This window comes from Blennius ocellaris (assembly GCF_963422515.1).
Source record: "Blennius ocellaris genome assembly, chromosome: 3".
In the NCBI taxonomy this organism is placed as follows: domain Eukaryota; kingdom Metazoa; phylum Chordata; class Actinopteri; order Blenniiformes; family Blenniidae; genus Blennius; species Blennius ocellaris.
In genome coordinates, this window is record NC_137652.1 from 28,793,975 (window position 1) to 28,817,350 (window position 23,376).

The 23,376-nt window shown below is 47.3% G+C and overlaps 3 protein-coding genes across 5 annotated transcripts in view; 2 read left to right on the forward strand and 1 right to left on the reverse strand.

Annotated features, from left to right (window-relative positions):
• Nucleotides 1-2,491, forward strand: part of mtmr7b (myotubularin related protein 7b) — a gene marked incomplete at its 5' end in the record, with an annotated part of 7,419 nt that extends 4,928 nt beyond the window's left edge. Inside the window, one exon of the mRNA XM_080516602.1 lies at nucleotides 2,133-2,491. Within this exon, the coding sequence (XP_080372728.1) occupies nucleotides 2,133-2,480 (348 nt within the window). The 3' untranslated portion in view covers nucleotides 2,481-2,491. The remainder of the gene's footprint in view (nucleotides 1-2,132) is intronic.
• A 4,268-nt stretch (nucleotides 2,492-6,759) lies between these two features.
• On the forward strand, nucleotides 6,760-10,132 carry eif4a3 (eukaryotic translation initiation factor 4A3). Its single transcript, XM_080520630.1, has 12 exons — nucleotides 6,760-7,016; nucleotides 7,887-7,959; nucleotides 8,050-8,116; nucleotides 8,196-8,258; nucleotides 8,342-8,474; nucleotides 8,597-8,677; nucleotides 8,790-8,931; nucleotides 9,006-9,144; nucleotides 9,305-9,420; nucleotides 9,509-9,616; nucleotides 9,703-9,830; nucleotides 9,961-10,132. Exons 1-12 carry the CDS (start codon nucleotides 6,863-6,865, stop codon nucleotides 9,975-9,977), a joined length of 1,221 nt encoding a protein of 406 aa, XP_080376756.1. The 5' UTR covers nucleotides 6,760-6,862; the 3' UTR covers nucleotides 9,978-10,132.
• A 3,244-nt stretch (nucleotides 10,133-13,376) lies between these two features.
• soul4 (heme-binding protein soul4) lies at nucleotides 13,377-17,808 on the reverse strand. Of its 3 annotated transcripts, XM_080520635.1 has the most exons (7): nucleotides 17,688-17,758; nucleotides 15,960-16,008; nucleotides 15,607-15,801; nucleotides 15,427-15,512; nucleotides 15,209-15,350; nucleotides 14,943-15,126; nucleotides 13,377-14,790 (listed from the first exon to the last, which is right to left on the reverse strand). In XM_080520635.1, the coding sequence occupies exons 3-7, from the start codon at nucleotides 15,764-15,766 to the stop codon at nucleotides 14,616-14,618; spliced, it is 747 nt and encodes a 248-aa protein (XP_080376761.1). In that variant the 5' UTR covers nucleotides 15,767-15,801; nucleotides 15,960-16,008; nucleotides 17,688-17,758; the 3' UTR covers nucleotides 13,377-14,615. The 3 variants fall into 3 exon arrangements, with proteins under 3 accessions (XP_080376761.1, XP_080376760.1, XP_080376762.1); XM_080520634.1 differs by lacking the exon at nucleotides 15,960-16,008 and having other exon boundaries at nucleotides 17,688-17,808; XM_080520636.1 differs by lacking the exons at nucleotides 15,960-16,008; nucleotides 17,688-17,758 and adding an exon at nucleotides 15,910-15,953.
• Between the last annotated feature and the right edge of the window lie 5,568 nt (nucleotides 17,809-23,376).

Consider the following 23,376-nt stretch of genomic DNA (forward strand, 5'->3'; position numbering starts at 1 on the left):
CACACACACACACACACACACACACACACACACACACACACACACACACACACACACACACACTGTATTCCAACAGTGCAGCTCCTCTTCATCACCACGGAACCCCTTCATCCTCCCACATCTGGACTCAGACACATAAGAAATGTGATCAACAACCTGCAGCTGGAACATAAATGAAACATTAATCATAAATTGTGTAGAAAACCTCTTCCTCTCAGAGTTGATGCTTTATAACTGCTCTTTGTGGTGTTAAAACCTGGACAGAGGAGCTTCTAGCCGGTCCTGCAGGTTGGACATAATAGACCAGGGGTTTCAGTCTTTGACCTCTGACCCAGTGCTCCCAGTACAAAGTGGCCTGGGCCCCGTTTAAAGTCCTAGTGAAACGTAAAACACTACTTTGCAAAAAACGATAGTTGGGGTTCTACTTCTAAGGTTCCTCCGACTCTGCCCCACCACTGTTGTCGCATAACAAAGTTATTTGAATTTTGAATCTCCAGCCGAGGAAGTCGGGGGAATCCTTCTTCGTGGGCGTGACGTCAAGAGTTGTGCAGATCTCGGTCTGTTGTGTTTATATCGGCTTGTTTCCCTCTTAAATATCCAAGTTTTAACAGTGTTTTGAAGTTATAGTCGGCGTTTTATGAGCCTTGACGAAAGATTGAGCCTGGAAGAGACCAAGAGAGGAGGAAAGGAGCATGGGGGGCGGGAGCAGCTAGCCATTAGGCTAGTAGACGATCAAGTAATACCTGTAATCTTCGGTGATTCCGCGCAGTGGGAAAAGCGCTTCGACATGATCCAGGAAGTCGTTCTGCCAAAAGTCAGGAGCCTCAAAGCCTCAAAGGTGAAAACTGGCGGCTGCTGAGGAGACGAGGACGAATGGAGGACGAAGCGTCTTCTGCTTCCTCAAACATGTTCCAGACGGGGTCACCGATGGCAGAACCACCTTCTGTGTCTTCTTCATCAATCACTGGGTTTGAAATGATGATGATGATGAAATATGGTTAAATTCAGCCTCTTCGTGGTCAAAACTCTGATCCTCCATAATGTAAACACAACTTGGGCGTGTGCACAACCAGTGATGTCACTCTATTATTGTCAGAAGCTCCGCCCAGCAGAGGAAATACCAACGTTTATCGGCTATTTTCTCACAGATTGCCGTGTTTTAACATTTTACCCTTCGGCCAGTTAGCATAAAAATGTCCCTAGAAGCGACAGCCAGAGTGTTTTGGAGGTCGAGTTTTCATTTCACTAGGACTTTAAACCCTTGTAAAATAAATGAAACGATTCTGCGAGGACCTGAAAACATTTCTTCAGGTTCGTTAGAACAACTCAAGAACAAATTTAAAGGCTCAAGTCAAGACAACTACAAAAATCTGAAATCCAAAAATATTTAGATTTAAATTCTCAAAAAACTGAAGAGAACTTGTGATCAATGAAAAGCTGCGGTAAAGCCTCGGCAGTTTGTGACGCCAGTGACGGAGGAAAGCTCGCTGTGTTTTATTCCCTCCAGAAGCTGAGGCTGTTTGTCTGACGCTGAGTCAGCAGTACGGCGACTCTCGGCGGTCTGACGGTGGGACGTGTTCAGCCTCCACATCGTCTTGGCTTTTAAAAACACATTAGAGTCGCCAGTCGGTGACAGTGTAGATGGTTTCTGCTTCTGTAGCTCGTTTTCTATTCTCTGGAAATGATCCAGCGCTTTCCAACCCGCTGTGGATCTCACTTTCATCTTCTTTTCATTTTAATAACCGCTCCATCACTTCACTCAAACTTTTACATCCGTCTTCTTCTCCTTTATCGGAGCGTCTTCAACAACTGGATGATGCGTCACTGCCCCCATGTGGTGGCAGAGCAGCATCGCGGCGCTCAGGAGCAGAACTGGTTGAGAATCACTGCAATAGAGGATTTATAATTAATTTCCAATAAAGATGGTTAACGTGATGCGACATTTACTCACTACCACATAAATTGTTTATTACATTAAATTTACATTCTGCACAATTCTTGATATTCATTATAACTTAGAGCATTGAAGTTGTCGGCCGTGGCGATAATAGATTCCAGGTCAGTGGTTGTGTGGTGTCCCACAGGGTGACATACTGGGACCACTTTAATTGTGTGTGTGTTTGTGTGTGCAGAGGATCGCAGCTCTGATCGGGAAACCAATCACCTGGGAGAAGGTGGAGGTGAGGAGGAGGAGGAGGAAGAGGACTGACTTCCTGTGGCAGAGGCACAGCGGGCCGGACCCGCCCACTGCCTGCACTGACCCCGCCCCCCGCCCCCCCGTTCACCAGGGTCGACCTAACCACAAGGCCCTCGCCAAGGAACACCCCGCCCTCAGCCTGCCGATAGGGCCACAGGCCTTGCACAAAGGTCACGACCCCGACGACCTCTCGGCCTGCAGCGACCTGGAGTCGGGCGTGGCCGACCTGAGCAGCCGCTCGTCCAGCGGAGAGCCGGAGCTGGAGGCGGCCGGAACTCTGTGACCCAGCGAGTTCCCGTACAAACTAGTGTATGACTGAGGCTGAGTAGAAAGGGAGACTTTTCTTAAATCTATTCCACATCTTTGGATCGCAGAATTTTTTAGTTTTTTTCGCAGACTTGTTTTTTTTTTTTATATATATATATATATATTTTAGGAGGACTCACTTAATTTGTGCTGTTAAAGTGCGTCATGTAACATTGAAGTAATACCCCTCTTGTCCATGTAGGGGGCAGTAGTGACTCAGTGTGGTTCCCTGGTGTTTATAGTCCAGACTGGAGACGCTGCGGCTCGCATGCTGGCTTCAGCACGCCACAATTTTTTATGAACACAAGCGACACCACCGCTGTCTTTCCCTTCATTAGTTAAATATTCCATTGTGTAGCTTCACGTTAGAAGAGAAGCTTGTCTCCGTGGTTACCACTTCACGCCTCCACTGAGATGACGGCAGGAGAGATTCAGGGAGGAAGACTCTTAACCTTATAAGCCCCGCCTCCTCCTCCGCCATCATTTCCCTTCTGTGCGTTTTAAAATGTGGGTTGTCGTCTGTAGTGACGCTGCAGCCTCTCTGCTCCTCGTGTCACACAGAGCAGAGAGGACATCACGGAAACACGAGCAGCGAGGCTAAGATCTGTAATATATGGCGAGAACGTATCCTTCCACTCGCTGCAGCGTCTCTGCTCCCGGCTCCAGACGTCCACTCCTCCACACTGAGACGCAGCGAGGCAAAAACAAACGACACGTCAGGCGGGAGGAGAGCGGAGAGGAGGCGGTGGAGACACGAGGGGCAGTTTTCTACAACGCAAAATGACTGTTTACTTTATGAAAAAAACTTAAAACGTTGACAATATGATCCCGTTTAATCATCTTCAAGACGTTAGAAGGTTCTAGATTTTCTGGTTTTACTCGTCATGTTCAACAAAAGTGAAGAAAAGGTTAAGGAGGTGCTGAAAGGAGTTCAGCTTAAGTTCAAATTAAAAACGGCTTTATAATGCTGGAAGCTGCGAAAGCACAAAAAAACAAAGGGAACAAATACCTTTCAAATATTGTGAACAAAATAATCTGTTTGATGCAGTGTTAAAGGGTTAGGGGGCGCTACAGAGCTTTGGGGGGGGATTAAAGTTTAACTATTAATGTTTGATCATCAGTGAAAAACTTGAATTAAAAGGGAGAAATGTTGTAAAGCAAGTGTAATAAAAACTCAGCGTATATTTCATATTAACTAATTGTTTTAGGAGGGGGGTCCTCCTACACACTCTGAAAACCTGTTTACAACAAAAAGACGAGTCTTTTCTTTTTGTCAGTTTGTGTGCGATAATTTTTATTAAATTATTTATTTTGGTCCAAGGCTGGAATTGGAAGATGTGAATCCTGCAGACTGAACTTAGTACTCTTATTTCAGTAGTTCAAAGCACTTCCTGAAACAACTTCAAAGCAGAGTCGCCACTGCTCTGCCTCGTTTCTACGTAGCCTGTAGTGCGTGAGTGTGTGTGTTGGTGTGTGTCCTGTGTCCATCTGTATTAATGCTCATGAATAAATGCACTGTTAAAGTGTCTAATAATCCTGTACAGATGAAGACAATGTGTCACTCTGTGTTGTCATGCTCAGTTTCTCACTATTTACTTTCCATTTTTCTGTTGAAGTCCACAATATTAATACTTTGGATTTTGAAAGTAGGTGTAGCAGTTATGATTATGCAGCTGTGTAGATTATCATTGATTACACACAATTTAAGGCAGTATTTTTGCATGTGGCCAACTAAGTTGATTTTTCTTTTAAAGATTTAATTTGCATAATGTTCTCAATGTTACAAAACAACCTGAGAAGTTGACTGATTCAAACATGAAAGCAAAACCAATCATAATTTTTTTTTTTAAACTGATGTTCCTTATTGTGATGGACATCAGATTGAGGGAAAGCCGCTCAAATCAGCTGCTGACTCTGGTTACCATGGTGATTCAGAGAGCGAGGCAGAGAGACTTTGAACAGTGTGTTTCATCAAGCAGATCCCCCCAGCACCTCCCGCTGTGGTCCCGCCGTGTTCCGGGGTGAGTGCGGCTGGAGTACGGGGGGCCACGCTAGCTCGGGCGTGGCACCTCCGGGGGGGCTGGGTAGTGGTTCTCCCTCCCTATTCACGGTTGGACTGGTGGAGGACGAGATCCCGTAGTGGCCTGGTGGGGGCCTGGCTGGCGGCCTGGGGAGTGGGGGGGCACCCCCCTCCCAACCAAATAAATGTATGTACGTATGTCTGTATATATGTAGATATGTATGTCTGTGTGTGTATGTGTATGCTTGGTGTGTGTATCTGTGTGGGTGTGTATGTATGTCTATGTGTGTGTATGCGTATACTTGGGTGTGAGTGTGTGGGTGGGCTGGGATTAGGTGATGGGGTGGGGGGGGGGGGGGGGGGTGGCGGCTGTCATCCGGCCGGGCCTGGCTGGGCCTTCGCTCTTCCTGGTCTGGGGGGGGGCTGGTCTGGGGCTCCGCGGCTGGGGCCTTCTCTGTCCCGCCGGGGGTTGGGGGGGGTGGTGGGGGGATGGCCCCCGGGGGTGCGGCGGGCTCCGCTGTCGGGGCCGGGGGGGCTCCCTGCCCGCGTGGCCTGGGGGCGCTGCACTGGCCGGTCCCAGCTTGGCGGCTTGGGTCGGGGCCCGGGGCTCTGCGCCCTTTATCCTTCTCCTGTGGGCCCCTCTGGCCTGGGGGGGGGTCCTCTCTCCGCGCTCCGTCTGGTGCCTTCCGGGTTGGGGCGTGGCTCTCCGGGGGGGTTTGTCGGGGCCTCCCTGGATCCGGTGGGTCGCTGGGTGCCGGAGTGGCGACGTCCGGCCCTGGTGGCCTTGGGCTCCGGGGTGGTGCTGCGGCCCCCCCCACAACAGTTCCATTCACATCCAGAGGACAAACCACACACACACACACACACACACACACACACACACACACACACTTCCACTCCTCATTGACGAGATTGTTCTGTTTAATTATCAAAACCAAGTTGTTGTTTGCTTTTGTTGTTGTTGTGTTTGTTTGTTTGTTTGTTTTATTTATTTATTTTTGTTCTATGTCCTTTTTATGTCCTGCTTTTGTATAATTGCTGTCATTATTTAGGTCTTTTGCTCTGTTGTTGCTCAGGCTGGTCTTAATCTCATGGCAGTTGGAAAATATTTAGATCACTGTGGTCAATGTATTATCAAAAAAAAAAAAAAAAAAAAAAAATAGTATGTAGCACTAACAAGGGTATTGTATGTATTTTGTATTTTGTATTTTTTGTATTTATTTTGTTTCACCAAGCCTTTCTCTGTCTCTCCTCTCCTCTCCCCTATCCTCTCACCCCAACCGGTCCGCAGAATTCCTCCACCTCTGAGTCTGGTTTCTGCAAAGGTTTCTCCTTGTTGAGGGAGTTTTTCCTTTCCACAGTCGCAAACACACCTGCTTGCTCATGTGGATATGTTGGGCTTTTCTATTTTCTCTATAACAGCAAATTGGAATGACTGTAAAGTATTTAAAAAAAAAAAAAAAAAAAAAAAGCAGATCCAACAGCAGAGACACAAACACAATATCCTTTGAGGGGGAAACTGTTCGCTGGTCTGGTTGGAGGTTAGAGGAGAGAAAGATGGACAATAAACAAAGTAAAGTCAGTTGTGCATCCAGGGGAAGTGCATTGTGGTGGGGAGATACGAACCCTGGTTCAGGATGACAAGCAAAAAGTAACAGATCGTCAAATGGATGATAGGACATGTTGCCAAGACAAATCAATGGTCCTCGTGTCTAGGAAGTAATCGTTGAGTATTTTCCGTAGGGATGCTTGTATAACATCTGCATAAAACCAGACTTCATCAAATCAGAATTCACATCAAGGAAAAGTCACAGCTCCTTTCTGCACATTAGACGAGTCATTAAAAGTTAGAGCAAACTAATGGTTGATTGTTTTGATGTAAGTTGTCTTGAAGTCTGAACCCAAGTATCACATGCAATATGACTAGAAGGTCTGAGTATTTGATCGTTTTCCCACAAATTTGCAATAAAGTGAGAGAAACTGAAGTCTTTATGAGGTATTTTACGCAGGAAAGGGTGTTTAGTGCCCTTGTATTCATAAACCACCAACTCAAGCTGACTTTTTGCTGCATTTATTCGTCTATCAAACTATTTCCATTCGGGGGAAAAAAAAAAAAACGAGTTTCAACGTTGCCCGGCCCAATAGGGCGGAAATGACACGTATCGCAGCAACACTCCGGTCGAGCGTAGTGATGTCACGCTACGCGTCCCCAGCTGCAGTACGTCATCGGCGCGACACGTGCGGCGGTCTTTCTTCCCGGTGCGTTTTAGCTGTTAGCCGATAGCTCCGGGTCGGAGAACTTTTATCTCCGAAATCCACATCAAAACCCTCACAGAAACATGGCAGCCACCGGGGTGCAGAGCAGGAAGAGGCTCCTGAAGGAGGAGGACATGACCAAGGTGGAGTTCGAGACCAGCGAGGAGGTGGACGTCACCCCCACGTTCGACACCATGGGCTTGCGGGAAGATCTGCTCCGCGGCATCTACGCCTACGGTAGGCCGAGGATCCACGCGGCCTCCGGGGGGGATAAGGCGCGCTAGTCGCGAGTGCTAAAGCCAAGTCGCTTTTATTAAACGGCTGGTTTTAATCAACGTCTATATTAATTCCCGGGTTATATCTGGTGACTAGATTGTTTATACCAGTAAAATATGTCGTTTAGCTTTAGCATGTTGCTGCTAACGCGCCGTTCTAACTGCGTCGCCGTTTATTTTTCTTCCTCAGATTGTTCTTGGTTTGATATAAAATCTTATTTCTGATAAGTCTGTGATAAATCACTTAGTGAGTGTTCTCTGTTCACTTAAAAACATGAATGAATGCTGCAGACTTTAAGTTAAGTCCAGTATGTTTGTTGATCAATTTCTCGAGAAGCAGATAGTTTGAATATTGAAAGTACCAGACTCAGAATAATCTTTTTTTGTCATTGTAAATGCCGTCCCTGCAAATGCCACCGTATACATTTATAAAGAGGTAGAAATGTAAAAAAAAATAATAATGCAATGCTTTAAAAAACAACCCCACTCATATTGCACACTACAATCAATTATTACATTTTAATTGTTACAAGCTTTTCAATCTGCTTATGGCCTGAAAAGCTTTTTCCCAGTTTGTTGATCCTGTCCTGGATGAGGGTAGCAGTAAACAGAGGGTTACAGGTGGGATCTTGTCAGAGGTTTTGCTGTAAACTTCCTCTGAATTCTGTCATGATGTAGTCTGAGAGCAGAAAAACACCATTAGACAGAAAACTGACAACCTGTTCATTCAGAGTGTGATGGAGCCCGTCTGTGGAAGCCAGCAGTCACAAATCAGGCCTAATGTGCTGAACCCAAAGTTTTTCTAATTGTCGCCTCATACCTGGTGTTGCAGGTTTCGAGAAGCCGTCGGCCATCCAGCAGAGGGCCATCAAACAGATCATCAAGGGACGTGATGTCATCGCTCAGTGAGTCTATGATATATCATAATAATAAACATGATATCTATCACACCAGTTCCCGCCAACCACCACCAATTCTCTCTCCGATGTGTTCAGGTCTCAGTCCGGAACTGGAAAAACAGCCACTTTCTGTGTGTCGGTACTGCAGTGTCTCGACATCCAGGTGAGAAATTAGCTCCTCCCACCTCCCGCCACCTCTGCTGCCGCTGACATGTTTCCTCTGACACGTTTCCTGTGTGCAGGTGAGGGAGACCCAGGCCCTGATCCTCGCTCCCACCAGAGAGCTGGCTGGACAGATCCAGAAGGTAACTCCGCCCCCCCTCGGAGCGCGCCACCCCCTCGTTTGTGAGCCGCGTTGTGATTGGCTCTCCCTCTCTGCTTGGCCCAGGTGCTGCTGGCTTTGGGAGACTACATGAACGTCCAGTGTCACGCCTGCATTGGAGGAACCAACGTGGGCGAGGACATCCGGAAGCTGGACTACGGCCAGCACGTGGTGTCCGGCACCCCGGGGCGGGTGTTTGGTGAGTTCACTGATGACGTCACCACGCCGGTGACAGCAATACGCTCACAATGCAATTGCCATAATTGTATATGGAGCTGGTGATGTCATGGCGTCGCTGACGTTTGGCTTGTTTTGCTGCAGACATGATTCGCCGCCGGAGTTTGAGGACGAGAGCCATCAAGATGCTGGTGCTGGACGAAGCCGACGAGATGCTGAACAAAGGTGCGACGGAACCGTGATGTCACCGCCCCACTGCACTCTGGGAAACCGGAGCAGCCCTGCAATTTGGCCGCACGGCGCATCTCCTGACCCGTGTCTGAACTTTCCCGCTCAGGTTTCAAGGAGCAGATCTACGACGTGTACCGCTACCTGCCGCCCGCCACCCAGGTGGTCCTGATCAGCGCCACGCTGCCGCACGAGATCCTGGAGATGACCAACAAGTTCATGACCGACCCCATCCGCATCCTGGTCAAACGGTGAGACGAGGCGTTCGGGGACCTCGGGAGAAAGCGGCCGTGTGCTCCTGTTCTGACGTCTCTGTGTGTCTCAGTGATGAATTGACTCTGGAGGGGATCAAGCAGTTCTTCGTGGCCGTGGAGAGGGAGGAGTGGAAGTTTGACACCCTGTGCGACCTGTACGACACCCTGACCATCACACAGGCCGTCATCTTCTGCAACACCAAGCGGAAGGTCAGTGGACTTCTTTATACCGGCGCCGCCACCATTTTGGATCAGGGAATGTTTGTACAGCTTAAGAAAACGTCAAATGTGGCTCTTCATTCTGAGAAATCAGGTTTATTTTGTCCGTCGAGATGTTTTCTCTCGTTGATTTGACGTCTCGATGACTCAGGTGGACTGGCTGACGGAGAAGATGAGGGAGGCCAACTTCACCGTGTCCTCGATGCACGGCGACATGCCGCAGAAGGAGAGAGAGTCCATCATGAAGGAGTTCCGATCAGGAGCCAGGTAACGCACACGCACACACACACACACACACACACACACACACACACACACACGAGCAGAGTTAACTTGCAGTCCTGACTGGTTGCAGCCGCGTGTTGATCTCCACTGACGTCTGGGCTCGAGGTCTGGACGTCCCCCAGGTTTCCCTCATCATCAACTACGACCTGCCCAACAACAGAGAGCTGTACATCCACAGGTACCAGAACAATTCACCTTCACACTTCCAACCTGCTGCTGTGTCCGAACCCCACCTGACCTGCTCCGTGACCTCTGACCCGCCAGGATCGGTCGGTCTGGACGTTACGGCCGTAAAGGTGTGGCCATCAACTTTGTGAAGAACGATGACATCCGGATCCTCCGTGACATCGAGCAGTACTACTCCACACAGATCGACGAGATGCCCATGAACGGTATGGCCAATCACGGCGCGGGGTCATCCCCTGCGGTTACCATAGCAACCTGCTGTGATTTAAAAAGGATCCCCTTTGGGGATGAATAAAGTATTTGTATTCTATTGACACATGCTTTCTCTCTCCACAGTGGCCGATCTGATCTGATCTGAGTGACGTCACAGTGCAGCCCCGCCCCCTTCCTGTTCTTTTGTTTTTTAAAAATAGTTTTAATGTTTTTCTGCATTTGAACATTGAGTTGACTAAGAGGGTCAGACTCCTGGTTTGTTTTTTTTTGTAAATAAACTTGTTTTGGAACCAAATCAGTTTGTTTACTTGGCGGTGAGCCATGACATCACAGGAAACGGAGCCATGACATCACAGGAAACGGAGCCATGACATCACAGGGAACATTGTTTCATGAAAACAATAAGGCCCTTTTCCAATTCTTAGAACGCCAGTGACATCATGAGTATCTACTTGAGAGTCCTCGGAAGTATGGATATCCCTCGCCACTCTTGCCCAATGCATTATGGGTAATTTGTCTTCCCAAGCCGATACAGGCCTGATGTTGATGCATCCTTGATAAAGTGGGCGGAGTGAAGACATCCTGGTATTTCATGTGCACTGGGAGAGGAACCAGCCTAAGAATTGAAGCAGTACTTGGTCTTCCAATGAGGACGTGAGGAGGACGGGACGGTCAGAGTCAGCAGGGTAGACGACACAGGCAGTTGCCTCGGGCCCCGAGCTAAAGGCCCCTGAGGAACGGCCGACAGTCGTCAGTTTTAATGATAAAATAATGTAACTGCTTTAGACGCTGCAACGACGGCACATTGAAAAGCCCTTTCTGTTTGGTGAAGTGAGCCACTCCCAGATTTTTATGGGAGCTCGTATTGTGAAATTTACGGTAATGTCTGGGAGCAGAGGCAAACTCTCCGTTTTCAAAATAAAGGACATTTTAAAATGATATAGTTTTACTGTTTGTAACCCCAGACCCAGGTAGCTAATAAATAAAGGGGGTGGAGTAGCATGCTGGGGTGGCGCCAGGATTCAATTAGTAACACCTTATTTTTAGGAAACACGGTTTGTTCCACGCTAATCAAATATACTCACTGGCTTAGGAGCCGTGTTAACCTAGATATACTCACTCATACGTCCACTCCTCCTTCACAATAAGACACTGTAGGAGTGAGTGACTCTGTCATACCAGTAAATAGCAGTGTTGAGTCATTTGGGCTATGAAAAGCACAAAATGCTGATACTTTCAAACCTATAGGTAGTATGAGCTACTGGAAATTGAAACATCAATTCTAATTGTATTATAATTAAAACAAATCGTCAAAATGAATTTTTCATTCATTTCAATTCAGCCTTGAGTCGTAGCACCGCCTCCCCTGACTGCACGTCACTGATCTATATACAGTTGATGGTATGTATGTATGATTGCTGGTGTCCAAGTCATTTATAGTCTTCTGTCCTCTATCGTCTGTAATCTATTGATGGCAGCTTTATCATAGCGGAAATCTCTCCAATCATCAGTATCATCAGTTTTATTACAGTATATTTTATAACAATTTTGGCTCGTTGTTACATTTTGTGTCGTTGTTACATTTTGGCTCGTTGTTACATTTTGGGTCGTTGTTACATTTTGGCTCGTTGTTACATTTTGGGTCGTTGTTACACACTGGACTCAAACAAAGACTCATCTTCCTGCAGCAGTATTTGGATGTTTTTGACATTTTTTTTTTTATTTACAGTGGGGATTGAAAGTCTGGGCAATTTCTTTAGTGGGGGAGGGGTGGGGGGGGTCTTGTCTCCAGTTCACCATTGAGAAGCTTTTCTCTTTTTCTGTTTTTTCGCTTTTTTCTCTTGTCTTCTGGTCACATATTTTTTTCCAGGTCCCAAATCTGAAAAACAAAATGACGTTTGTTGTGTAAAACAATGCTGGTTAAACAGCCTTTCAACCAAGGTTAGTGCAGCTGTCTAATTAACTATATGTAAAATAAAGCCCATCCAACTGATCCATTCATTTTCAATTATGAATAACAGCTTGTCTTGTCATTAATGTGTTTACTTGGGTTATTGTTGGACTGGTTCTTTTCTGTCGGGGGGAGGAGCGGTCAGAAGTGGTGCACTTCGTCTCCTGCTCATTTTGTTTCAATCTTTAATAAACAAGAAACAAAATTGTTCTGCACATCTGGTGCAGAGGCCTGGTCCTCTTTGCTCAGGTCAGACGAACAATGTTTATTGGCCCCATATTTGCAGCCGGACCAGGTGATGCTGGCAAATAGTGGCTGAATATATTCATATTCATATGAGCTGCAACTGTCGCACTCCTCCATGGGTTTGCTGGAAGGTTTCACGTTGGAAAATTAACAATCATTACACTCAACAGCTTGCAAATGTTGCAATGTTAGTCTATGTAAACTTCAATATTACATGAAACTCAACACTTGAGAAAAAACACACAAATTAATTTGCTTTAAAAAAAAAAGAATAAATAAGCGTTGCCTTTCATGAGTCATACAAGTTCACCAAATGTACTCTTTTTCATTCAACTCACAGTATTGATGTAAATAAATATATAAATGTAATCGAGGGTGTAGGAGTGACTTTAACATATATTGAAAACCTGACAGATCCAGAAACAGTTTAACCAGAAATGTCAAAAATAACTCAATCAGAAACCACTCAGAAATATAACGAGTGTATATTTCCATCCCGTCATATTTGCTGTTAAGGACGCTTTAAAAGGCAGGTTTCCACAGACCAGGTTAGATGTTGGTGTTTTCTAACTAAACTCACTAAATGTTCATCACTGTGGCAGGAGGTGATTAAGCCCTGATAGGAATCAGCTGTGCTGCGTCGCCTCTCTGCCCATAAAAGAGGAGCAGCCCAGACACGGTGTGACAGGCGGAGCACCGGCTGGAAAGCTGTGTGCTGACGGTGGTTTGGTGAAGTCGATAAAACAACTCCTTCTCTTCTGGGCAGAGAGGTGATGCAGCCACCTGATTCCTAGCAGAGATGAATCGCCTCCCTGCTACACTCACCTTGGTCCAGAAAGAGGGGATCCAATTCTCAGAAGCTCTGAATCATGTTTTCCCTCTTTACCATAAATAAATGAGCCTCGGGCTTATTTTTCAACATTTGGACATTTGCATTGCATCGTGATTACGTAGTGAATTTCTGCTCCTTTCACTTTATTTCTGGACGTGTCTGAATCAAATGTTTCAACATCAGGAGGAATGGAGGTGGAGAATGATGGACAGCAGCTCTGCAGCTGTTTCCAATAGCAACCTATGTAAACACACGCTGATCGACAAAAGGTCTCTTTCACATGAAGCCATTAGAAGGCACTGACTCAGGTGGGAGCACGTTCGATCTGAAGGTTGCTAGTTCGATTCCCAATCTGTATCGACATGAAGTGCCCTTGAGCACATAAATGAACCCCAATTTCTCCCATTACATGGCCGCTGCTCCGTCACTGTGTGAATGGATGAATGGATGAATGGATGAATGTGAGTTCCAGTGAACAGGATGGATCTCAATGACGAGTCGCTTTCACCTTTTAAATCACATTTTATTTACTTCAGATCTTGGAACACAAATGTTGGAACTTAAGGAAACACGATAAAAACAGTTTGACAATAAAAGGCAAGGCGATTGTCATCATCAGCATCATCTTCATCACAGCAGCACAGCGGGGTGGGGGTGGGGGGGGGGGAGGACGACAAACACTGGAGGGACGAGAACTTTCTGCTGCTTTCACCTTCAAAACTAACGTTTTCCGTTCTGTTGCTTCCAGGCGATCCACAGTGACGCCGCTCGGGTACAGAAAATATCCCTTTGAATCTCATATATTGATTTATACTATACTTTAGAAAAAACTTTGTAAAAATTCTCTACACTCTGAAAGGCAAAGTCGTATTTGTTAAGGGACCGATTCAATAACCTGGATGAGAGATCAAACTTAATGAATCAGTCGTTTCTTTAGTTTGATCTTGACAAACCAAACTTTTACACAATTAAGAGATTTTTTTGTCCAGATGTGCCCGAACCTCTAAATAACAAGTTGATTACATCACAGCCAAGGAATCCGATGAGCCAGTAAAACAGGAGGCGTAAAAATCTAAACAGACGCTGATCAACTCTAAAAGCAGCTTTCAAACAGACAAAGAACGTCGAGTCAAGTGACATGATGAAACTCGTATTTGGTCTCGCACAAGTAAAAGCAGTGATGAACCATCGTTGTGAGACGATCATGATCCACGGAGTCAAATTCGCATTTGTGTGTAAAACGAGACATTTCCCAGTTTTTAACATCGTAGTGAAGAATAAGATGCAGAATGTGTGCAGATAATAAAAGTGTGTGTATGGAATGAGATCGGTGTGATAATCACCCCGGACTGAACCTGCTGCCCATACATGACTCATTGATGTTCCACAGGCCACGCCCCCTCGGCTACCGTCAGTGGGCGGAGCCTTTGAAATGATCTTGGTAAAAACAATGCCTGGTCACAGTTTTCTGCTCATGAGATAAAGGATTAGATTGATCGGTGTCTGACATCATCACCTGTCACAGCCAATCAGAACAGACATGTTCGGTGAAGTGTGCGCTGATGGGAAGGGGGGGGGGGGGGGGGGGGGGAGCGTGTCTCAGTGTCAGGACAGGTTGTGATTGGTCAGTATGAGAGAACGAATGCCACAGCTGGGGGACTTGTGTGACCAGACCGAATTGACCAGCCAATCAGAGGAGGACGGGGGGGAGGAGCTAGACATGGTTGGACGGAGGAGGGGGGGGGGGGGCTACACGTTACGGTGGATGAACCAGATCTCGTTTCTGCGACGCGGCACGCCCGGATTCTCGTACACGGCGACCACGTATTGGTCCCGCCGCATCTCTTCAGCTGCGCCCAGAATCTCCCACAGTAGATTGATCTGTTGTCCAACCGTCTCCTCCGTGGTCGTCCCAAAGAAGACCCTGACAGCCAATCAGAGAGCAGCAGGTCACAACCGGGGAAACTTCTGGAAATCATAGTCGATCTGCCAACACGACCCTTTTAGCTAAACGCTAAAACAGAGCAAACATTGTGCGAGTGACGCGAGAGACCGCGAGGAGCAGGACGACCTCACCTGGCGACCACTCTGATTGGCTCCCTGTGGACGATGCTGATGTCGGAGTCGAAGGATTGGGGCGGACTGTTCTGAAGCTCGGCGGGCAAGAAGAACGCCGTCTCCACGTTCTTCATAAACGTGCGCCCGTCCTCCATCATGTGGACGTTGCTGATCACGGGCACCGTCATCCCCAGGTACCGACCTGCAGGCAACCGCACGTCAGCACGCTAGCATAACAGTGGGTGTGGCCACAGTGTGTGTGGGGGGGGGGGGCGGAGTCTGACCTGCAGAGTTCTCCTTACAGATGTAGCGCATCAGTTTCATGAAGCCCATGGAGATACTTTGCTCATACAGATCTTCTCCTTGGGTCACACAGGCCCAGTAGCCTGCTGGGTACTGCCGCTCCTCATACTGCACCTCCCCCATCTGCTGGCCAACACACACACACAGCTGCAGTCTGCACCGCACACACACACTCTCACACACACACACACACACAAACCTTCTCGTGGCTGGAGATGACGGTATAGGGGAGTGACTCCCTTTGCTGGCGGTTGCGAGTCATTTCTTGGATCGGTCCGGTCATTTCTTCAACAGAGAGAGAGAGACACCGGGTTTGTACAGGCTCCGCCCTTTCACAGGGACTCAAACACCTGCTGTGCACAGGCCCCGCCCCCCTCACCTGTAGGGACCGACACCTGATGAGTGCTGGCGACGGCCTGCCAGTGTGACAGCAGGCGGCCTGACTCGTCATCTTCCATCGGCTCGGGGTTGTCGCCCACGTCGTCGTCCAGCTGCTCGTCGTCCAGCCCGTCCAGGTCTTCCAGAGAGATCAGAGCCATGACTGAAGCGACCTTTGACCTGATGCTCGACAATTCTGCGGAAAAGAGACGACCGTTAGGGGGCGGAGCTACGGCGTAACCTCGGACCGATCACGTGACTGCAGCGTCACTGAGCAGAACGACGGAGGCTCTGATTTTCACACCGACGCAAATTCATCGTCATCGGAATCCCAGCCAGCAAAATACGACGTACACGTTCACTGCATGGATTTCCACTCTCTGTGGGCGTCAGCCTCCGACTCCTGGTGAGCAAAACCACATGCAAGAGCTAGTTTGTGATTTGAAAGTGAATTCAAAAGACAAAGATAACGTGATAGAAGCATTTATTTGTCACCCATGACTTTGCAACACTGAGCGATATTATTGGATAATTTTTTTTTAAATTGTTTTAAATTCTTATTACCATATTAAAGTCAAACTACAGTCTATAATGAAAAACAAATGCATGTAGCACTAACAAGGGTATTGTATGTATCTCCCCACCCAGTCTATCTCTCTGTCTTTCCTCTCCTCTCCTCCATCCTTTCACCCCAACCGGTCCGCAGAATTCCTCCACCTCTGACTCTGGTTTCTGCAAAGTTTCTCCCTGTTGGGAGTTTTGTCTTTCCACAGTCGCAAACACACCCGCTTGCTCATGTGGATATGTTGGGCTTTTCTATTTTCTCTATAAAAGCACATTGGGATGACTGTATTGTATTTAAAATTTTATTTTTTTAATTAAAAAAAAAAAAAGTCAAACTACAGTTAAATACATTGTTTTGGTCTCTTTCATGAAATCAGTGAGTCTTTAAACCAAAAGTAGGATTAAAAGAGGATAACATGAGGATGAATGTACAATAAAACTGGGATAAAATTAGATGTAATGAGGATTCATTGAAGACCTAGTGGGGATGTAATACGTATAAAATGAGGATGCATTTAGGATAAAATTAGGTGTAATGAGCATAAAATCAGGAATTAATGAGGGTGCAGTGAGCTTTGCTTCTCATTCAGACATACTTTATGTTCGGTTGTGGTTCAGTAGTGGGAAATCTGACAACCCAGACCAGAGGTCAGCAACTTGTGACTCTTCAGCCCCCCTGTGGAGACTCCCTCACACACTCAGGAAGTTACTCCTAAACGTAAACAACTTATATATATAGATCTATATATATAGAAGGACAAGGAGAGAGTGACATTGGTTCAGCTGAAATGATTAAACTAGTTAGTATATCGGGGTTTTTAAGAAAAGCAAAATAAAGGAAGAAAATGCCAAAAGAAAATAAAAGAAGCAATCAAAAGGAAAACGAGAAATAAAGCAAAAAAAGAATGAAAAAAAATGTAGTATTATTAAAACAGCTCAAGTTAAACATGTATTAAAGAGCTAAAGTGGAAAAATCCAAGACAAAAAGAGGAAAAATTCTCTCCAGGCCACTTGAAGTGGAAGGAGATTTTCCTTCCGTCACATTTTGACGCTTTTCGGCTCCGACTCGTTTCTTTTTTTAATTCTTATTTTGGAGAAAATTGTCAAGACGTGTTTGGTGGTAGAGGTTCCAGGTCTGGAGCAGCAGACGGGAGGTCTGGGGTCAGAGGTCACCGTCGACCCCTCAAGTAATCCGATTACACCATGTCAGGGTCCGGACCGGGTCAAGCGCAGTGAAGTAGGTCACTGCGGGTCCGGGTTCCTCCGGGCCTCTGGTCCGATCCTGCCGGTGCAGTTCAGACCGGACCAGGTCCTGCTGGACCCGGTCACAGTCCCTCGGCCTCCAGAACCGGACCGGACCTCCAGTCGCTCGAGACCGAGCTGCGGGGCTGCGGGGCTGCGGGGCTCGGTGGTTCGGTAGCTCGGGAGCTAGGTTAGCATTATGAGGACGGTTAGCATCATTAGCGCCGCTGAGGTCGGAGCGGTCGCCTGCAGGCTCGTGACATTATTCGGACTTACCGGGTTCTGGTCGCACCTGTCCACAGGTGGGTCCAATCCACAACAACAACAACAAACAGCTTTGTGTTCTTCTCCTTCACTTCCGCTTCACGGCTTCGCCCGTGTTCCTTCAGAGTAAAAGCTCAAAATGAAACACTCCTCTCTCCTCTTTCCTCCTCCCTCCCCCTCTCCTCTCCTCTCCTCTCCTCCTCTTTCCTCCCCCTCTCCTCTCTCCTCTCCTCTCCTTTCCTCTCATTCCCTCCCCCCCCCTCTCCTCTCTCCTCTCCTCTCCTCTCCTCCTCTTTCCTCCCCCTCTCCTCTCTCCTCTCCTCTCCTCTCCTTTCCTCTCATTCCCTCCCCCCCCTCTCCTCTCTCCTCTCCTCTCCTCTCCTCTCCTCTCCTCTCATTCCCTCCCCTCCTCTCCTCTCCTCTCCTCTCCTCTCCTCCTCTTTCCTCCTCCCTCCCTCCTCTCCTCTCCTGTCCTCCTCTTTCCTCCCCCTCTCTTCTCTCCTCTCCTCTCCTCTCCTCTCATTCCCTCCCCCCTCCCCCTCTCCTCTCTCCTCTCCTCCCCTCTCCTCTCATTCCCTCCCCTCCTCTCCTCTCTCCTACTCTCCTCTCCTTTCCTCCTCCTTCCCTCCTCTCCTCTCCTCTCCTCTCTCCTACTCTCTTCTCCTTTCCTCCTCCCTCCCTCCTCTCCTCTCCTCTCCTCTCTCCTACTCTCCCCTCCTTTCCTCCTCCCTCCCTCCTCTCCTCTCCTTTCCTCCTCTCTCATACTCTCCTCTCCTTTCCCCCCTCCTCTCCTGTCCTCTCCTCTCTCCTACTCTCCTCTCCTTTCCTTCTCCCTCCTACTCTCATCTTCCCTCCTTTCCTCCTCCCTCCCTCCTCTCCTCTCTCCTACTCTCCTCTCCTTTCCTCCTCCCTCCCTCCTCTCCTCTCTCCTACTCTCCTTTCCTCCTCCCTCCCTCCCTCCTCTCCTCTCTCCTACTCCTCTCCTTTCCTCCGCCCTCCCTCCTCTCCTCTCCTCTCTCCTACTCTCCTCTCCTTTCCTCCTCCCTCCTCTCCTCTCTCCTACTCTCCTCTCCCCTCCTTTCCTCCTCCCTCCTCTCCTCTCCTCTCTCCTCTCCTTTCCTCCTCCCTCCCTCCTCTTCTCTCCTTTCCTCCTCCCTCCCTCCTCTTCTCTCCTTTCCTCCTCCCTCCCTCCTCTCCTCTCCTTTCCTCCTCCTTCCCTCTCCTCTTCTCTCCTCTCCTTTCCTTCTCCTACTCTCCTCCTTTCCTCCTCCCTCCCTCTTCTCCTCTCTTCTCCCCTCCTCTCCTCTCCTTTCCTCCTCCCTCCCTCCTCTCCTCTCCTCTCTCCTACTCTCCTCTCCTTTCCTCCTCCCTCCTCTCCTCTCCCCTCCTTTCCTCCTCCCTCCTCTCCTCTCCTCTCTCCTCTCCTTTCCTCCTCCCTCCCTCCTCTTCTCTCCTTTCCTCCTCCCTCCCTCCTCTTCTCTCCTTTCCTCCTCCCTCCCTCCTCTCCTCTCCTTTCCTCCTCCTTCCCTCTCCTCTTCTCTCCTCTCCTTTCCTTCTCCTACTCTCCTCCTTTCCTCCTCCCTCCCTCTTCTCCTCTCTTCTCCCCTCCTCTCCTCTCCTTTCCTCCTCCCTCCCTCCTCTCCTCTCCTCTCTCCTACTCTCCTCTCCTTTCCTCCTCCCTCCTCTCCTCTCCTCTCCTTTCCTCCTCCCTCCTCTCCTCTCTCCTACTCTCCTCCCAGCCTGATAGCTCCTTGTGTTGTCTGGTTGCTCCCTCCGGTGGCCCGCAGGGGGCGCTGCAGCCTCAGAGGATCGTCTCCCTCTCTCTCTTACACACACACACACACACACACACACACACACACACACACACACACACACACACACACACACACACACACACACACACACACACACACACACACACACACACACACACACACACACACACACACACACACACTAATCAGAAGCGCAGGTGAGTCAGCAGTGGACAAAGTGAAAGCTGCTGAACTGAAAGTCAGAGTGGAGAAGAAGGAATGTGTAAATGTGTAATTGTTTTATCTACTTTAAGTCCCTATACTGGATCCACTGCAGTTTTATTTACTGAGAGAGAGAGAGAGAGAACGAACAAAGACGACAGACGGATACAGAACTAAGAAGATACAGAAAGAACAATGATTATATATGAATGTTTTGGAAACATTCTGCTTCTTACATTTTCCATATTGGGTCTTTTTACATTTACCAGAAAACAACAAAATACTCCAGTATAATTAGAACTGCACACAAACACAGAAACTACTCAGACAGGAAGCGTTGGGACACTGACCTCACAACTATAGTTGTTTTAGAATATTTACCAAGGAAACAAAACAAAGTGCCTCAGATGTTGTTTGGACTCAGAATTTGAACTTTCATAACACAAAATGTCTTAATCACTAAGTATTGTTGTCATATATGACATATAATGGATGTAATCTAATCTATGTAGCTGTCAGAGGACTGGAGTGGCGACATGCGACCTTCCTTCGCTCCGCCGCTTCCTTTGAACAATTCATGGAGTTTAACTTATCGGCTCCTGAGGTCAAACGGTTGTGACGTCTGAGAGCAGCGCGGCTTTTCACTGAGACACTTATTAAATAATAAATCACGTGTCGGTCTGACCACAGCAGCCGCTCACTGCTGTGTTAATGCTCACTGCTGTGTTAATGCTCACTGCTGTGGTAATGCTCACTGCTGTGGTAATGCTCACTGCACAGGGACACAATCGGGCTGAGTCGGCACGTTTGGCGAACTAACTCAGAAAGACGCTGAGTCGGCACACGGATGTGCAGAATTCGCACATTTCCAGGCGACTCACTGTCGTTTTCTCGCGAGTCAGTCCACCATAGTGCTGAGTCAGCAAACATGAGTGCTGAGTCAGGACATAGTGTTGTTGAGTCCACATTGAGTGAACACTTTTAGGGTTGAGTCGGCACCAGTGACCGGATGCTCCTTAATGATGAGTCAGCAGAAAGTGCCCGGTCACTGGACACGATGGGCGGATCCTCATCCGCCGAGCCGAGTGAAAACATGTTGGTACCGCATCAAGTGTGAAAAAAGCACAAACTGAGTCAGCATAAATGAATGCTGTCTCAGCACAAACTTATTATGAAGTAGCACTTATAAGTGCTGAGTCATGTTTGTGGCGAGTTCACATAGACAACATACATGAATTAATTAATGTATATAGTGTGTCAAATCAGTATGTCGGTGTAAAATATGTCAATGCTGAGTCACAGCACAGTGGCGGTGACTCAGCAATTAGTTATAAATCAGCACACACGAGTGCAGAGTGAAAAATATTTGGAGCGACTTATTACTTTGACCACAATTAGTGATTGGTGAAAAAAACCCACATTAGTGCTGAGTCACTGCATGTTTCTGGTGGGTCTGTACGCAATAGTGTTTGGTCATCATTTTTAAATGCTGACTCATTGTACATTAGATTGCGTTAGCATGTGTGGACACTTGGTCGGTGCATCTTGGTGGCGAGTCCAGACACACTAATGTTTAGTCAGTTAACATTACTGGTGAGTTAGCATACATCAACGCTGACTCGGTGCTTTTTATTGCTGAGTCGGCACATACTGACTTCACGATTTCTCTTCAGATTTCTCCTCAGTCCTGAATTTCGTCTCTCCGCGCCGCCACGCCCAGTGTCTGTGGGCGGGCGGAGGTCAGCGCCGCCGCACAGAGGAAGAAGAAGAAGCATGGCGGCGACCTGAGCCCGGGACAATCGGAGGAGAAATGTCAGGCGTCCTTTTAAAAGCTCCCGCTCTGGATTTTCTTCGCCGTTAGCGAATATCACAAAGTGCTCAAATGCAACGTCTTTAAAATTTCATCATCTCCTCTGAGAGCATCCATCAATTATTCACACACGCACACACACACACACACACACACACACACACACACACACACACACACACACACACACACACACACACACAGTATATAGTTATTGGGTATATTAATGACGTTAAACAGCTGGTAACGTTCAACTATCCAGCTCTTCCTCATACCTCTGACCACACCTGTGGTCTTTGTTCAAAGCCTGATACACAATGATAAATATGGATGGACGGATGTATGGATGGACGGATGTATGGATGGACGGATGCCTCCTGTTGTTGTTGACTTGGTCTTCCTGCTCCTTTTGTGTTTGTCCTCTGTAGACACTGATGGAAGCTGACAGCTGCAGATGTCCTTCAGAGAAGGACAAACCTGTGAGGAGGACAACCAATTCAATTCACTTCAATTCAATTCAATTCAACTCAACTCAATTCAATTCATGCAGCACCAAATACAACACAGACATTTGGAGGCACTTTAAGAGAGAAAACACAACAACTTCACATGATATATGTTTCCACCTCACCATCATGTTTACTGACTGTCCTCCTGTCCTGTAATTGCAGGTGTGTGTTGTTTCCCTGGATCCTGATTGGCTCTCTGAGGAGCGCCTGTAAAGCAAACAATCAGTGTGCGGGTCACGTTGCTGCTTAGCCGTCTTCACTTTAAAGAGAATTTTCTATTTGTGTGCGTGTGTGCGTGTGTGTGTGTGTGTGTGTGTGTGTGTGTGTGTGTGTGTGTGTGTGTGTGTGTGTGTGTGTGTGTGTGTGTGTGTGTGTGTGTGCGCGCGCACATTAACTGCACCTGGTCTGCTCTCAATAATTCATCACACATTAATATTACATCACTGTTTCTATGCTGAGATAGATAGATAGATAGATAGATAGATAGATAGATAGATAGATAGATAGATAGATAGATAGATAGATAGATAGATAGATAGATTCATTACCCAGCAGCCTTTTCTTCAACATGCTCAGTGGCGTTAATTAATCACATCAAGAATCCGCTTTGATTTCTGAACCTGTAACTCAAACTACAACATCCATTATGATCAACTGCAATACACACTAACACACTGTAACACACTGTTTTACACACACACACACACACACACACACACACACACACACACACACACACACACACACGCACGCACGCACGCACGCACGCACGCACACACACACACACTGTTACACACACTCCTACAAACACTGTAACATACTGTTACACACACACTAACATATTGTAACACACTGTTACACACACACACACACACTCACGCACGCACGCACGCACGCACACACACACTGTTACACACACTCCTACAAACACTGTAACACACTGTTTCACACACACCAACATACTGTTACACACACACTAACATATTGTAACACACTGTTACACACACACACACACACACACACACACACACACACACACACACACACACACACACACACACACACACACACACACACACACACACACACAACACACTGTAACATCCACTATAAAACTCTGTAACACACTATATCCACAGTGTCAAACACAGTATAATACTTTCACACACAGTAACGCACTGTAACTCTCTGTAACGTACTTCTGAAATACAGTGTAACACAATGTAACAATAACATTGAAATAACACACTGTAACACACAGTAATACACAAACATTGTGATACACTGAACTATATTGAGTCACACTGTAATGCATGTGAACTGAACACTGAACTCATACACTGTAAATCAGTGTAAAACACTGTAAAACACAGTCTGCACACATTAGATAATCTGAGCTGGTC

Excerpts from the sequence above, each read along its gene's own strand:
- eif4a3 (XM_080520630.1), top strand. The coding sequence starts at position 6,863 with ATGGCAGCCACCGGGGTGCAGAGCAGGAAGAGGCTCCTGAAGGAGGAG. Across the intron at positions 7,017-7,886 it reads CCGCGGCATCTACGCCTACG|GTTTCGAGAAGCCGTCGGCC; the intron begins GTAGGCCGAGGA and ends CTGGTGTTGCAG. Across the intron at positions 8,932-9,005 it reads ATCCGCATCCTGGTCAAACG|TGATGAATTGACTCTGGAGG; the intron begins GTGAGACGAGGC and ends TGTGTGTCTCAG.
- soul4 (XM_080520634.1), bottom strand. The coding sequence starts at position 15,766 with ATGGCTCTGATCTCTCTGGAAGACCTGGACGGGCTGGACGACGAGCAG. Across the intron at positions 15,351-15,426 it reads TCATCTCCAGCCACGAGAAG|ATGGGGGAGGTGCAGTATGA; the intron begins GTTTGTGTGTGT and ends GTTGGCCAGCAG. Across the intron at positions 14,791-14,942 it reads CCAATCAGAGTGGTCGCCAG|GGTCTTCTTTGGGACGACCA; the intron begins GTGAGGTCGTCC and ends ATTGGCTGTCAG.